The following is a 12,395-nucleotide window of genomic DNA, read 5'->3' as shown; positions in this document are numbered from 1 at the left end:
CGGGAAGAGCACAATGATAATACCAACATGGGCCAGTGAAGCAACGTCCTCCACAACTAGACTGAAGAACAAAACGACAGCAACTTGTCTGTTCCCCTCCCCCAATTCCCCAATAAAATCTTTAAAAAAAAAAAAAGAGTACATGCTCTAGCCACTGAGTCATCTAGGCAGCAGCTCAGCTTAAGGTGCTGAATTCAGTCTTAGTTGCGGGCCGGCATAGCCCATTATCGAACAGGCAGTCTTGTTAGGAGCACGTGCTCTCACCAGCTGAGCCATCCTGCCACCTGTTGGCAGCTCTGCAGATCTCAGCTTGGCTGCAGTATCACTGGCTGCTGTGGGAATCAAACCAGCAGCCCTGTTGCTCAGAGCTTGCACTCTTGAGCAAGCTCTTAACCAACTAAGCCACTCGGCCCGCCCTATTGACACATTTTTATAGGACCCTATTAATGACACTAAATCATCAGAGGTTCTATATGAAATTATTAGGTGCCATCAACCATGAGTACATGCAAATTCTTGAAGTCATTCCTCACTTTATCATGCTTTTGAATCCTTTCAAAAGCGAATGATCTGGACTTAACACACATAAATTGCTAAGAAGTAACAGTGTGTATAAAGAGACTGTTTCTAGCATATTCTTTGGGCAAGGGGGAGGCAACCTGGGAAATGCCCAGATATCTGTGAATGGTCATGTGAATTTACAGTGACACCACAATAAAGTATTATTTTGCCATTAAAAATAAATTGAAAAGTATATAGCAACTTGGAAAAACCGTTGCAATTGGAAATAGGGAAATGTATATTATATTACCAAAAAGTAGAATAGAATTATGGGAAATGCAGATAGCAATTGTTAAGTGAGAGGGGAAGATTACCATGCATGCAAGACCTCCTTGATAACTAGTAATTTTCCATTTGGGAGGTACCTTTGGTTAACTATGGTTAAGAGCCAGACTTTGGCATTAGGCCAGCTAAATCTGAGTTCTTGTTCTGCTGTAGTGCCATCTGTGACCTTAGATGACCTTCAGCAATGGTAGTTATCCAAACTATGATTTTCATTGATTGATCCTTAAACTGAGAGGAAAAATGTTCTTCAGGGCTTTATTATGTTGGCTCAGTGAGAGACACTTAACACACATCTGGTAACTAATTAGAGGATGGGAAGGGTAGCTGTGCTGGGCCACAGTGGACCGTGTGGACACCAAGAGTAAAGGAAGTGTGGAGTTCAGTGTCAAGTCAACTCAGCATCATCCTTGCTTGGCCTTTGAGGTGGAAACTTTCTTAAGACTGGAGCAATAAGATAGAAAGTTCTAGAGTGACAGCCCAGAACACTCTGTTTAGACTGCCTTTGTGCCTAGACCATATGCAAGAGCCACACAGTAAGAAAGTTTCCTTAGGCTTCTGTGTTGTCCAGTCTTGTAGTCTCGGGAGGTCATTCACTTTGGGACTTAGGGCCGACGCGCAAATGCATAGAGTGTGTCATTCGGAGTGTCCATCCTATGGAAACCAGGCAGGGTGGTGGTGATGGGAGGAAGTGACCAGGAACCACATGGGGTAATGGTGACTAGGGCTTTGGAATCCCAGGGCTCCTGGCAACCTGCCCAGATCTGTGTCTTCAGCCTATCCTCACCTGGGTGTATCAGAGGAAACTCAACCTTCTCACTTGCCTCCACACCAGCATTTGGCTTATTTATCTGTTTACTTTGCAAAACACTGCCATTCTTCACCTTTGCCTGCGCCGCCAGACCCTTAAGTGCTGCCGGTCCCCTCCTGCCTCGTCCCCTTCTCTGTGCCACTCGCTCCTGCCTAAATTCAGTCTCTTCATCACCTGAATTCTTGTCCCAGCCGCTCAGCTGGTATCTCTGTCTTCAATCTCTTCTCCTTGCAAAGAAGGTTCACGTTTTCTTTAGAAAAGGAGCCAAATTCCTCAGCATGGGATGCAAGACTTTCCAAAAATTCATTTCCATCTACCATCTCAACCAAGATACATTTTCTTGATCCTTCCCTGCCACTTGTAGGCCTGACCACTTTTCCCCTGGAACTGTCTCTGATACTGACATGTGTTTTGGTACCTAAGCCACCTTTTGTACTTCATGGCAGTTACGAGAACATGGACTACCTCTTAGCCACCTAGGTGTCCCCGGTCCCTAGCCCAGTGCCCACCTCCATCTACACACCCAACAAATGATTGCATGAATGGATGGCTGAATACAATAGTAAAAATGAACGCATATATCATATGTTTATCTTTGCTTGTTTTTAGAAAAGAGTCTTCTTGTTTGAGCTCTGTCCCTAGAAACGATGTGGGGTGGGAGGGAAAAGATTTCTCGACCAGTTGATTTTATTGTCGCTTTCTTCTAGAAGAAGCTGTGAATAAGGTGAAAATTCAGGCCATGTCAGAAGTACAGAAAGCTGTTGCCGAGGCAGAGCAAAAAGCCTTTGAAGTGATTGCAACAGAGAGAGCCCGGATGGAGCAAACCATAGCGGACGTGAAACGGCAGGCGGCCGAGGATGCCTTCCTCGTCATAAACGAGCAGGAAGAGTCAACGGAGGTTAGAGCTCTGTTATCCCTGGGGACACAGGCTGGGGCAGCTGGAGTGACCCAGCTCACCTCTTCCTTCTCGAGTGCTAGGCAGTAAGGCACACCGTCCACTCTTACACTAGACGATTATCACTTGTATCTAGTACCAGTAGTTTTGTGCCTCAGTTATATTATATTCTTGTATATATTAACTCATTATATTGGTTTAAATTTTGAAAACTCCCCCTAAAGACAGTGTAATTGCATGATGATGATGACCACCATTGATTAATGGGCTTGTTTACTGTGTGTCAGCCACAGAGCTGAGGGTATATATAGTCTTTTGGACAATATGTGACCCTGTGAGGGAGGTGTTTTTGGATTCTGATTTTACAAATGAGGAAACTGTGACTTTGGGAATTTAACTGACATAATCCCACAATGCTGAAGCCAGGGTGCCGGGTAAGGAAGTGTAGGCCCCGTAGCATCCGGCCTGCTTATAGTAAATAGGGTTAGTTTTGTTATGGATTGAAGTGACACATCAGGCAGACCTGCCCAATTCTCCAAGACCCAGGGCCCAGTACGTGGTGATGCTTCTAAGAGAAACAGGATGATCTTGTACCATGAAAACATTCATTTTCATAATTTTCCAGCTTTTAGATAAACTTGAAGTCCTAAACAAGTCTGTCTCTAAGTAGGTAGATCCTGTCTACCAGTTGAGAGACTAGCTATCTTTGGGACATTCTCTTGAAGTTGTAAACAACTGAAGTATTTTTGTTGGTTTGTTTTTTTAAACAACAGAAAGTTTATTTTGTCAGTCTATTTAAATGATTCTTTTCAATATAGCGGTACCAGGCATGGTAATGTGGAGATGAAAATGTGTACATATCATGGGGCATTACCGAGAATGTGGGGAAATTTCTTATTGTAGCCCTCCAACAAAGACACTGAATTGTGAGGGAATAGTTCTTTGAATCCTCCCCTTGTCTTCCCTCCTACTTTGTTTTATGTCTATAGCTGTCCATATCAATATCAATTTTTGTCCATATATATCTACTTTTATATCTATGTTTATATTTAACTGTGTGCCTTTCTCCAAAGAAGGAGTGTAACATTTTGGCTAAGACCATGGGTTCTGGGTCTGGGCTGCATGGTTTAAATTCCAGCTCTCCGTTTCTAGGAATTTGCTTTTAAGGAGCTGTAATTTTAAACAATGTATAAAGTGGCCTGCAGGTGAGGCTCACACCAGCATCCGTCCCAGCGAACTTTCTTTCCCAAACAGGAGGGATAGCAGGGCCTAAGCTGTGAGTGAGTTTGCATGGACCAGGAAGGCTAGGGCTACTCTACCTCTGTTTCATCCAGAAAATTCTACTCGAAAGCTAGCGGGGTATCCCTGGAGTTTCTTCCTGTGAGAGGTGGCTCGGTGTACGGAAGGAGCCCAGGGCAGAAGGTTAAGAACCCTAAGTCCCAGTACCAGTTGCCCCTTACACTGGCAGTGTACCCTACGGAGTCAGTTTCCATCCCTGGATAGTCGGTGTGTGGCAGCCCCTGTCTTGCTGGTCTCATAGTTTCTAGGAAGATAAAATTTGATTGTGGATGTGGACATGTTTTTAAACTGCAATACACTAAGGGCACTGTGCAGACGAAAAGGATTTTGTGATGTGCTTAACAACGTACATTGTAAGCTGTGGCAACTCTTGCTTTGGGAGAACAGCCACCTCCTCTGAGGGCCAGACCCAAGCATCCCCCATGTAAGACCTCGGGTGGAGGGCTGACGTGAGAGGTCCCCTCAGCTCTAGCACAAGGCACCTGTCCCAGCCTGGCTTTCTTGGCAGACATAGTGGGCTGGCAGGTGACTGTAAGATGCAGAGTCATTTCTCCTTTGGGCCAGGTTTGCAGTAAGGCCAGGGAGGTCTGGAATGGGTCCCAGAGATTTTGCTAAGCACAGGTAGTTCTGATACAGGTGGTCTTTGGGCCATACTTGGAATAATACTGGCATCTACTGATGGCCCATGCTTAACAAAGGAAATGCTGGAATCCCATTTCTGACTTCCCTGGCCAGTAACTCAGAAGGTTTATAACCTTCTCCCATTGACTGCAAAGGACTGTCGGGCCCAGTGTGTTGCTCTAGCTTTGAGGAATGTTGATTTGAAGGGCGACTACAGCAATAAACTTTTTTGGTCTTATATCTTGGCAAAAAGCCTCATGGTTAAATCGGGAAAAGTCCCAGGAAAAGAACAGTGTCCTTTTCACCCTGGCTACTCTGGACACTTACCACATCGTCCGTGCGTGTCCATTCCTGCCTGTGTGGGAGGCTGTTTATCTTGTTTTATTGTATCTCGTAAATCATGAAATAAGCTATGTTAAATATAATGGCAGGCAAGTACCCGTGGCTAAAGGCTCTGCCCCAGTTTGAGATGTTCTTGCGGACTTGGACAGAGGGAGAAGAGGCTGTCCAAATGGGGCGGACCGGTTGGCCTGTGTCTCCACAGCAGCCCCGTCTAGGCAACCGCTGTGTTCCTCCCCACGAGTGGTACCGTTCTGCCAAAGCCTTGTTTGGAGTCAGCCTGTCAGACTCCAAAGCATTAAATTCTCTGGAATGTAGTTTGCTTGAACACGTGTAAATGGACCCTAAGAATTACTTCTGTTCCCTATTTTGGGCCTCTGGTGTTAGTGTGGGCAAGTTTGAGTCCTCCCCAGAGTTTATCTCCTGAGAAGCCTGCTGTTAGAAGGGCGCCCACAGCCTGCCCTTTCTAATGCTCCTTAAAACCAAACTTGTACCTTGAGTATAGTGGAGCCATGAGGTCCAGGGTCCAGGCTTTGCAGAGCCAGGTAATCATTTTATAACCTTAGGCAAGTTCCTACCCACTTGCCCTCAGTGTCCCATCTGTACAATGCAAGAGGTGAGCCCAGGCCCACTTGTTGTCTTTGGTTTTTCTCTTGAGCAGGTGTCCTGATTTCATGGAGGGTAGTGTCTGTCTTCCCTAAGGTATAGTCAGACCAGGCCCACAATTGGCTTCTGCCATCCTGGAGAACCTGGGGAGGCGGGAGCTGCTCATGTCCTTCCTGACGCCTAAGAAAGCCTTGCCCCTTTCTGATAGCTTCACTTGGCCAATGCCATAAAGCTTCCTCTTATAAGTGCGTCTGGAGACCTTGGGAGCAGAAAAAAACTCATGTGTCACTAGTGGAGGCATCACGGGAGCTGCGCTGGTGGCCGCATCCTTCATGATGCTGCTCTTCCTTGTTAGTTCATTGGGGGATGAACTCAACAGTCCAGTAGCTGTTTCTGCCGCTTTCACGGCTGCTCCTTCTAGCTCTTACCACGCCTTACGTGGCTCATAACTTCTATCTAGACTTAGTGCATTCTGAACCAGTGCGCTACACCCCCACCCACCATGGTTTCTGCAAAACCCTAGCACTGCCTGCCCTCCCTCTAGGAAAGTGCAGTGAGTAGCGATAAAATTCCCTGACCTAGGCCTCCTAGGCCCTGAGCTCTGAGCTACTGCGGGGCTCCCATAAACAAGCCAGAAGTATCCTCACGATCCCCAGCCCACCTACGACAAGGCACACCTCTGAAAGGAGGATGGACACCACCCCCCACACTCCTGTCCAGCCATCCCAGTCTCCTGGCAGGTGTTATGAGTGAAAATAATCAAGATCCTTCCTGCATTGGAAGAGGCAAGAGAGACAATGTTGTCTAAAACACACGTGCATGTGTGGTCTTAGAGTAGATAGCTATCGTGGGGAACCCTGGTTTGCTCCCCGGGGATTAAAATACGAGTCACTGCTTTCAGCGGGAGGTGCGACTTGGCCTGCCCTGCGATGGTGCTGGACATGTTTCCACACCCCCCTCATCTTGCTGTCCCGTCAGCCAGAGTCGGTAGTTTTCCCACTTTACTCAGGAAACTCTGGAAAGCAGGTACCAGTAGAGGCGCAGGATAAGCACAGGCATGTGTAGCTGCAAGCCCACGCTCTCCCCAGACAGTGCGCCCCCTGGCGTACAGTGCAGGTGACGGGTGATGACAAGCCTGCCCCACAAGATCTAAGCAACTAACTGATGCCTGTGTCTTGCAGAACTGCTGGAACTGTGGCCGCAAAGCCAGCGAGACCTGCAGTGGCTGCAATATCGCACGGTACTGCGGTTCTTTCTGCCAGCACAAGGACTGGGAGCGGCACCACCGCCTCTGTGGCCAGAACCTGCACGGCCAGAGCCCCCATGGCCAGAGTCGGCCACTGCTTCCTGGAGGGAGGGGCTCCTCTGCCAGGTCCGCCGACTGCAGCGTGCCAAGCCCGGCCCTGGACAAGACCTCGGCCACCACCTCGCGCTCCTCCACACCTGCCTCTGTGACAGCCATCGACACCAACGGCCTCTGAGCCCTGGACTCACTTGCCCCTGATGACCTCACAGCACCACAAAACACTGCTCCCGGGCCTGGCTGTTGGGTCATCAGCACGAAGTGAAGTGGAGGCAGGAAGAGTGCAGGCCCAGCAAACACTGCTCCGCAGCCTCTCCAGACACTTGCCCCAGCTTCCCACCTGTGTTCCGGGGGAGCTAGTGTGCCGTTCCCTCTCCACACAGGCCGCTGTCTGGAGCTGCCTCCTCTATGGCTTCCTGGTTTGTTCCTCTCCCAGCTGGAGCTGGCGTGGCCGGCCCCTCTTCAGTGTAGACCACCAGCTCCCCTCCCTGCCTCTTGAGGCAGCAGACTGTCGAATGTGCCCAGCCAGGCCGGAGGCAGCTCACCCCGTGCACTGTCCCTTCTCCACTGTCCTCCCGCACAGAAGCCTGGAGGCTGACAGCAGGCCACGGAGGAGGTCCCCCTCACAGGGAGTGGCCCCTCTCGTCCCCAGCAGCTCCTTGAGCCCTATTTCCACCCTCAGCAGATGCCACTGATTGGCCCCATGGGACTTGGGCAGCAAAAAGCAGCACTCAGGACCCTCCTTGACCCTGCTGTTCAGACTTAAGATTCAGAAGCCACGGGAAAGAAGTCACCATTTCAGTAAAAGCACCCATAATAAAAAAAAATAAGTAAAACTTTTACCAAGTATCACAGATCATTTTGGACAAGATTTTCCAACCTGGCTGGCTACTTTATAGTTGGGGACCTATTTTTCTCTCTCTTATTTGATTTTTGCTCGTGCAGAAAATAGTTCCCAGCGCATGGATTGGTCTGAGGGAGAATGAGACTCGATTGTGGATAGTCTGTTCTCTCTGAGCATGTTGGCCAAACTAGTATCGTCAAGTTACTGAATGGATCACCTATTGGAAATGCAGAACCTTTTGTCACCGCTTGGCTGTTTGTACAGTCGTGTTCTGTGTCCTTTTATCTCAGACCGCGCGTGTCCAGATCACTGTGGATCTTCTTCCCGTGGTCTCTGTTTGGCGCCTCTTAGACCACAGTTGTCCCAGAGGATATGACATGATGTGACTAGGACTTGCCTCTCCGGTCAGGGCCTGGTCACGTCTGAGCAGCCCTCCTAGACCTGAAAGAATTCTTCAGACCTCGTGGTTTCATGTCATACATACTATGTCAGTTTAGCATCAGGCATACACTGTCAGATTTCTTTCTCTTTTGTTTGATACCTACCTTCTTTGAGCTAAGAAAAGTTTCGTGAAGGGTGAGAACCATTTTGAGAGAGCCTGACCAGTTTTTCTTCCTGTCTTCAGGGACTTTTCCAGCTGCTTACCTGGCTTTCCAAACATGAAGTTACCTAAACCCATGTTAAAGTCCTAAGAGCTGCCACACACATGTTCCCCTGCCATTCGAGTTTTGTTGGGAGCCCAAAGACCCTGAACTTCTAGTCTCCACCCCTGAACCTCCAGCACCATCCTACCTGGAGGAATCAGTTGGGGAGAGTTGGTTGACCTGCCTCTGCTGGCGCTTGAAAGCCCAGCTTTAGATGGCCACCTTCTGTGCGCTGACCAGAGCGGAGGCAAAGCTCTCGGTCCCATAAAGGAAAAGCGATCAGCATAGGTAGCTTTGACCTTGCATTTGGTGTATTTGTAAAGTATTTTACTTTAAGAACTTCTAGCCCCTGATTTACCTCGCCCAAGGATTTCCTATCTGACAAAGGAACTCAGTACAAGGCACCTTTAAAATACCTCTATTTCCATTGCATAAATATACCCAGAGAAGGAATAGCAGAATAGTGTTACTTTATTGTGGAACTTCTTAAGCTGCAACAGTCGGTGGGGGTGTCCTGATTTTAACAAGGATGAAATGAGCACCCCAGACAGGACTTGCCTACGTTTCCATAAGACGTGGGATGTCCCATAAGGATGTCATGGAGCCTATAAATCATTTTTAGCAAGAGGGTGTCTCGTGGTGTCCACTGGGTGTGTCCTCAGCTCACTGTCTTTTCATCAGCAAGTCGGCTGCACACCTAGGCAGGTTCTTTAAATCTGTATTGGCCACAGGCTGGCCAGGGTAGCTCACATTTTTCCTGGTTGGGATAAAGACCCAAAACCAACAAAATACTATTCATCAGGGCTCGATATCAGTTTCTTAAGCTAAGATTTAGGTTTAGCGGGCTATGATTCCAATGACAGCTTAGTTTTTGTAACGCTTTGCTCATGTCTACCCAGAGGCCAAGCTGAAACCCTGGGCAGTGTTCCATGCTGGAATTAGTTCTCAAACCTCTTGCTGTTTTAATTTTGGTCAGTTTCACACATAGGTTCCAAGGTCATCTGCCCAGGACTTCCTGTTTAGACGGAAGAGTCCCTTTCTCTAACTCCTCCTTTCTGAAATTCTCCAGCTCCCTGGTCGGGAGGAGGAGGGGCAGTGGGGTGGGGTGAGGGGGCTGGAGAGGAAGGGGTGAGTCTGGGTTCCCCACTTGGTTTCCTATTACTGCTGATACCACCCCAGCTACCAGGTTGGGGGTGCAAGTTCAGCCTTCCCAGTTTTGCTGGATTTTAAATAATATAATCAGGCTGCACAGAGGACCAACCTTTAATATTTGGGAGGACAAGACAAAGGGGCTCAGAGTGGTGGTACCAAAGGTGCTGTCAGGGTACTCACAGGCTCTTCGACATTACCCTAGAAACCAAAAGCAAAAATGTGGAAATGCCTGCCCAACCATCAGCATCGCCCACTGAGGGACACTGACAAGTGACAGGATATCATTGTCTTCTGCCTGGTGAGGAATGGTTGCAGGAACCAGAGAAGACCAAAAGTGGCCAATATGGGAGCCGTCTAAATGTTCCATGTTCCAAACGATGCTTGAGGGCAGGATCCTCATACCTTCAATCATCCTCTGGGTCCCCGCTGCCTGCAGCATGTCTGAACACTGACTGAGGAAGTTGGTTCATCCTGCCTGTACATGAATAGCCAGCCCACCTAATAAGGTGTGAACACTCCACTTTGGAGGGTCTCTGCAGCTCCAGGGATCGTGCGGCCCTGAGGTCACAGCGAGTGGATCTTTTCCTGGACGGTGCTGAGTCATGAATGTCTCCATGGATCTGAGTTTGGAAACAGGACACATCTACCCAGCATGGGTCCATGTCCAGATGGGCTGCAGAGTGCCCTCTGCACACTGATGTCCTCAGTCCATCCAGGCCGCTTGGTCTACCAGGAGCTCCTCACTTCTTGGTGTCAATGTGAGCATCTTTAGCTTCTAGACAGAAAATCTACACTTTACTTTGTATGGCCTTGTTCCAAAGTCGAATTGATCCCCAGTGCTGTTACTTGCTTGCAAAGGGTGTAGACCTTGTTCTGGGTAGTTCCAGAAAATATCTCAGCAAGTGGATTTGAAGGCTCAACAACACAATTGGAATTGTATGGTAGTGGGTTCTTGAGAACAAAAGCATTAATAATGACCGGGTGGTTGGTTGTCCTGGGAATTGTGGAAGGAATTATGGACTGAATAAATCATTTAAAATAGAACACATCTTGGAGGCTTTCTTCAGAACTGGTTTCTAGACTCCCAGGTCAGTAGACCAAGCCAACTTTCTTAGATTTTTTTTTTTAAAGCTATTTAGAGAACTGGGTGGTGGCATGTTTGAACCAAATGTAAGAAAAGCCAGAGGGACCTGGGCTGTCCCAGCATGGGCCAGCCAGCCAGCTGTGAGGAGTGCTGCCTGGGGTGGGGAGGCGAACTGGGCAGCTGCTGGACAGGGCCCTTCCAACTCTGGGTGTCTAATTCTTACGAAACCAAAACATTGACTCCCTGCCTCTGCCCACGTGCATTGACTTGCTCATTTCCAAAGATGATGGTGCAGGTGACCTTTTCCATCGAGAGCCAGGAGAAGGTCAGGAGGTCTGAGGGTGGACCTCGCATCCCTCCTCCTCCTCCACAGCCCCACAGATGGCGCTTTCCCTGCAGACCCCATCTGGTCAGGCCCACAACTGCCCAGTGTACCCTCACTGATGCTTATACCAAATAGGGCATGTGCAGCTGGCGGCTGGCAGGGACAGCTCCATCCCTGCATTGGAGTTGGCAGAGAGAAGCAGCAATAAACATTAGGTGAATGGTGGAAAGTGCTGTTTGGCCAAGAGGTCTTTGGTCCACTGGTGCAGCTTTCCAAGTTCCTGATGAGGCTACAAAAACTCCATTTATAAAAGAAAGCCAATAATGTAAATAAGTCCAAAACGAAGCCTCCAAGCGTGGCTTTTAAAGGGGGATGATGAATGTGAAACCACCCACAGGATGCGGTAGTCTGATCTTTCTGTGCGTTGTCATTTCTTTGATAGGAACTTTTGTTACTTAACTCTGTGCATAACTTATTTAATGTACTGTATAAATGAACCAAAACTGTTGAATATGTATTTAGTTTGTTCTACTTAAAGTAGTCAATAAAAAGGCTATATTCCTTTTTTGACTCAAGCTGGAATGCGCCTGGGAGGGAAGGTGGCGAGTGCACTGAGACACCCTGCAGGCCTCTCCCTCTTCCCGAATCTGGGAGAGGGGGGACCGCCCATGCCCCTTGCTGTGGCCTAAAGAACACCCGGGGGAGTGAAAGCAGGGGGTACCACTAAGGAGAAGGTTCCAGCTGCCAGGCCTCTGGAGCCCGCTGAGGAGCCTGGGTCCGACCAGGCTGGCTACTGGTGCCCATGCTATTGCCGACCCACCCAGGGAGCCTACAGTCAAGTGCCAGCAACAGCTTACAGACACTCCCATTCCTTGTTAGCTCTTCACCGTTAAGTAATTTAATAAGAAAAATGCAACCACGGAAAGTTCGAAAAATAGGGTAGTGAACTTGTAGGTACTGTTTTCTAATAACTTACATATTTCCTTAAAATTTTTTGACATACCTGGGCTTGTGAATATTTACTCATATCCTTTTTAAACTGGCGTTAAAGCGTAGATACGTTCACTGTTGCCTACACATGTATTTGCTTAATGGTTGTAAGATTTCAATGAGGCCATAATTCTCTTAGGTCTTCACCTTCTGATGGGCAGTTGGGTTGGGTTGCTTTCACATTTTCCCTTCCAGCACACTGAACTGAACATCTTCCTTCGCTTGCCTTATTGGGAGTGATTTTCCAAAGTGGGATTTCTAGAACTGACCATTTCGTGGACCTTTGAAGCGTATATTCAGGCTGCTTTCCCTGAAAGCCCACCAGCTGACTGTGCCTCCAGCAGCCCCAGGTCGTCCTTTTAACAGCTCTGGGGGAGTGTAAGCAGCTGTGACATGACACAGTTTGGTGCAAGCACACCTGTGCACACCTGCGTATATGGAGTCGGGCTGTCAGTCCAGTTTCCTAGCCATTGACCTGAGTGAGGCCTGACTTCCGAGGGCTCTGGCCCCAGCCTCACTCTTGGTGCCTGAATACCCATTTCTGGCCTCGGCCCTAGACCTCAGCAGCCTCGCCCCGAGAGGCTTATTGGTACCGTCAGCTTCACAGGCCCCCCAAATGGAAACGGAGGGGGGTAGTTT

General features: G+C 48.5%; 1 protein-coding gene across 3 annotated transcripts in view; it reads left to right on the top strand.

Annotated features, from left to right (window-relative positions):
* The window catches only part of CBFA2T2 (CBFA2/RUNX1 partner transcriptional co-repressor 2), a 159,901-nt gene extending 148,571 nt beyond the window's left edge, over positions 1-11,330 (top strand). For 2 of the 3 annotated variants that reach the window (XM_019633517.1, XM_019633520.1), the window contains exons 10-11: positions 2,362-2,552; positions 6,596-11,330. In XM_019633517.1, the coding sequence (XP_019489062.1) occupies positions 2,362-2,552; positions 6,596-6,895 (491 nt within the window). In that variant the 3' untranslated portion in view covers positions 6,896-11,330. The remainder of the gene's footprint in view (positions 1-2,361; positions 2,553-6,595) is intronic. The other variant, XM_019633519.1, reaches the window with a different exon arrangement.
* The last annotated feature ends 1,065 nt before the right edge of the window (positions 11,331-12,395 follow it).

This window comes from Hipposideros armiger, unplaced genomic scaffold (genome assembly GCF_001890085.2).
Source record: "Hipposideros armiger isolate ML-2016 unplaced genomic scaffold, ASM189008v1 scaffold_1335, whole genome shotgun sequence".
Classification (NCBI taxonomy): domain Eukaryota; kingdom Metazoa; phylum Chordata; class Mammalia; order Chiroptera; family Hipposideridae; genus Hipposideros; species Hipposideros armiger.
This window is presented reverse-complemented; position numbering and strand designations above follow the sequence as displayed.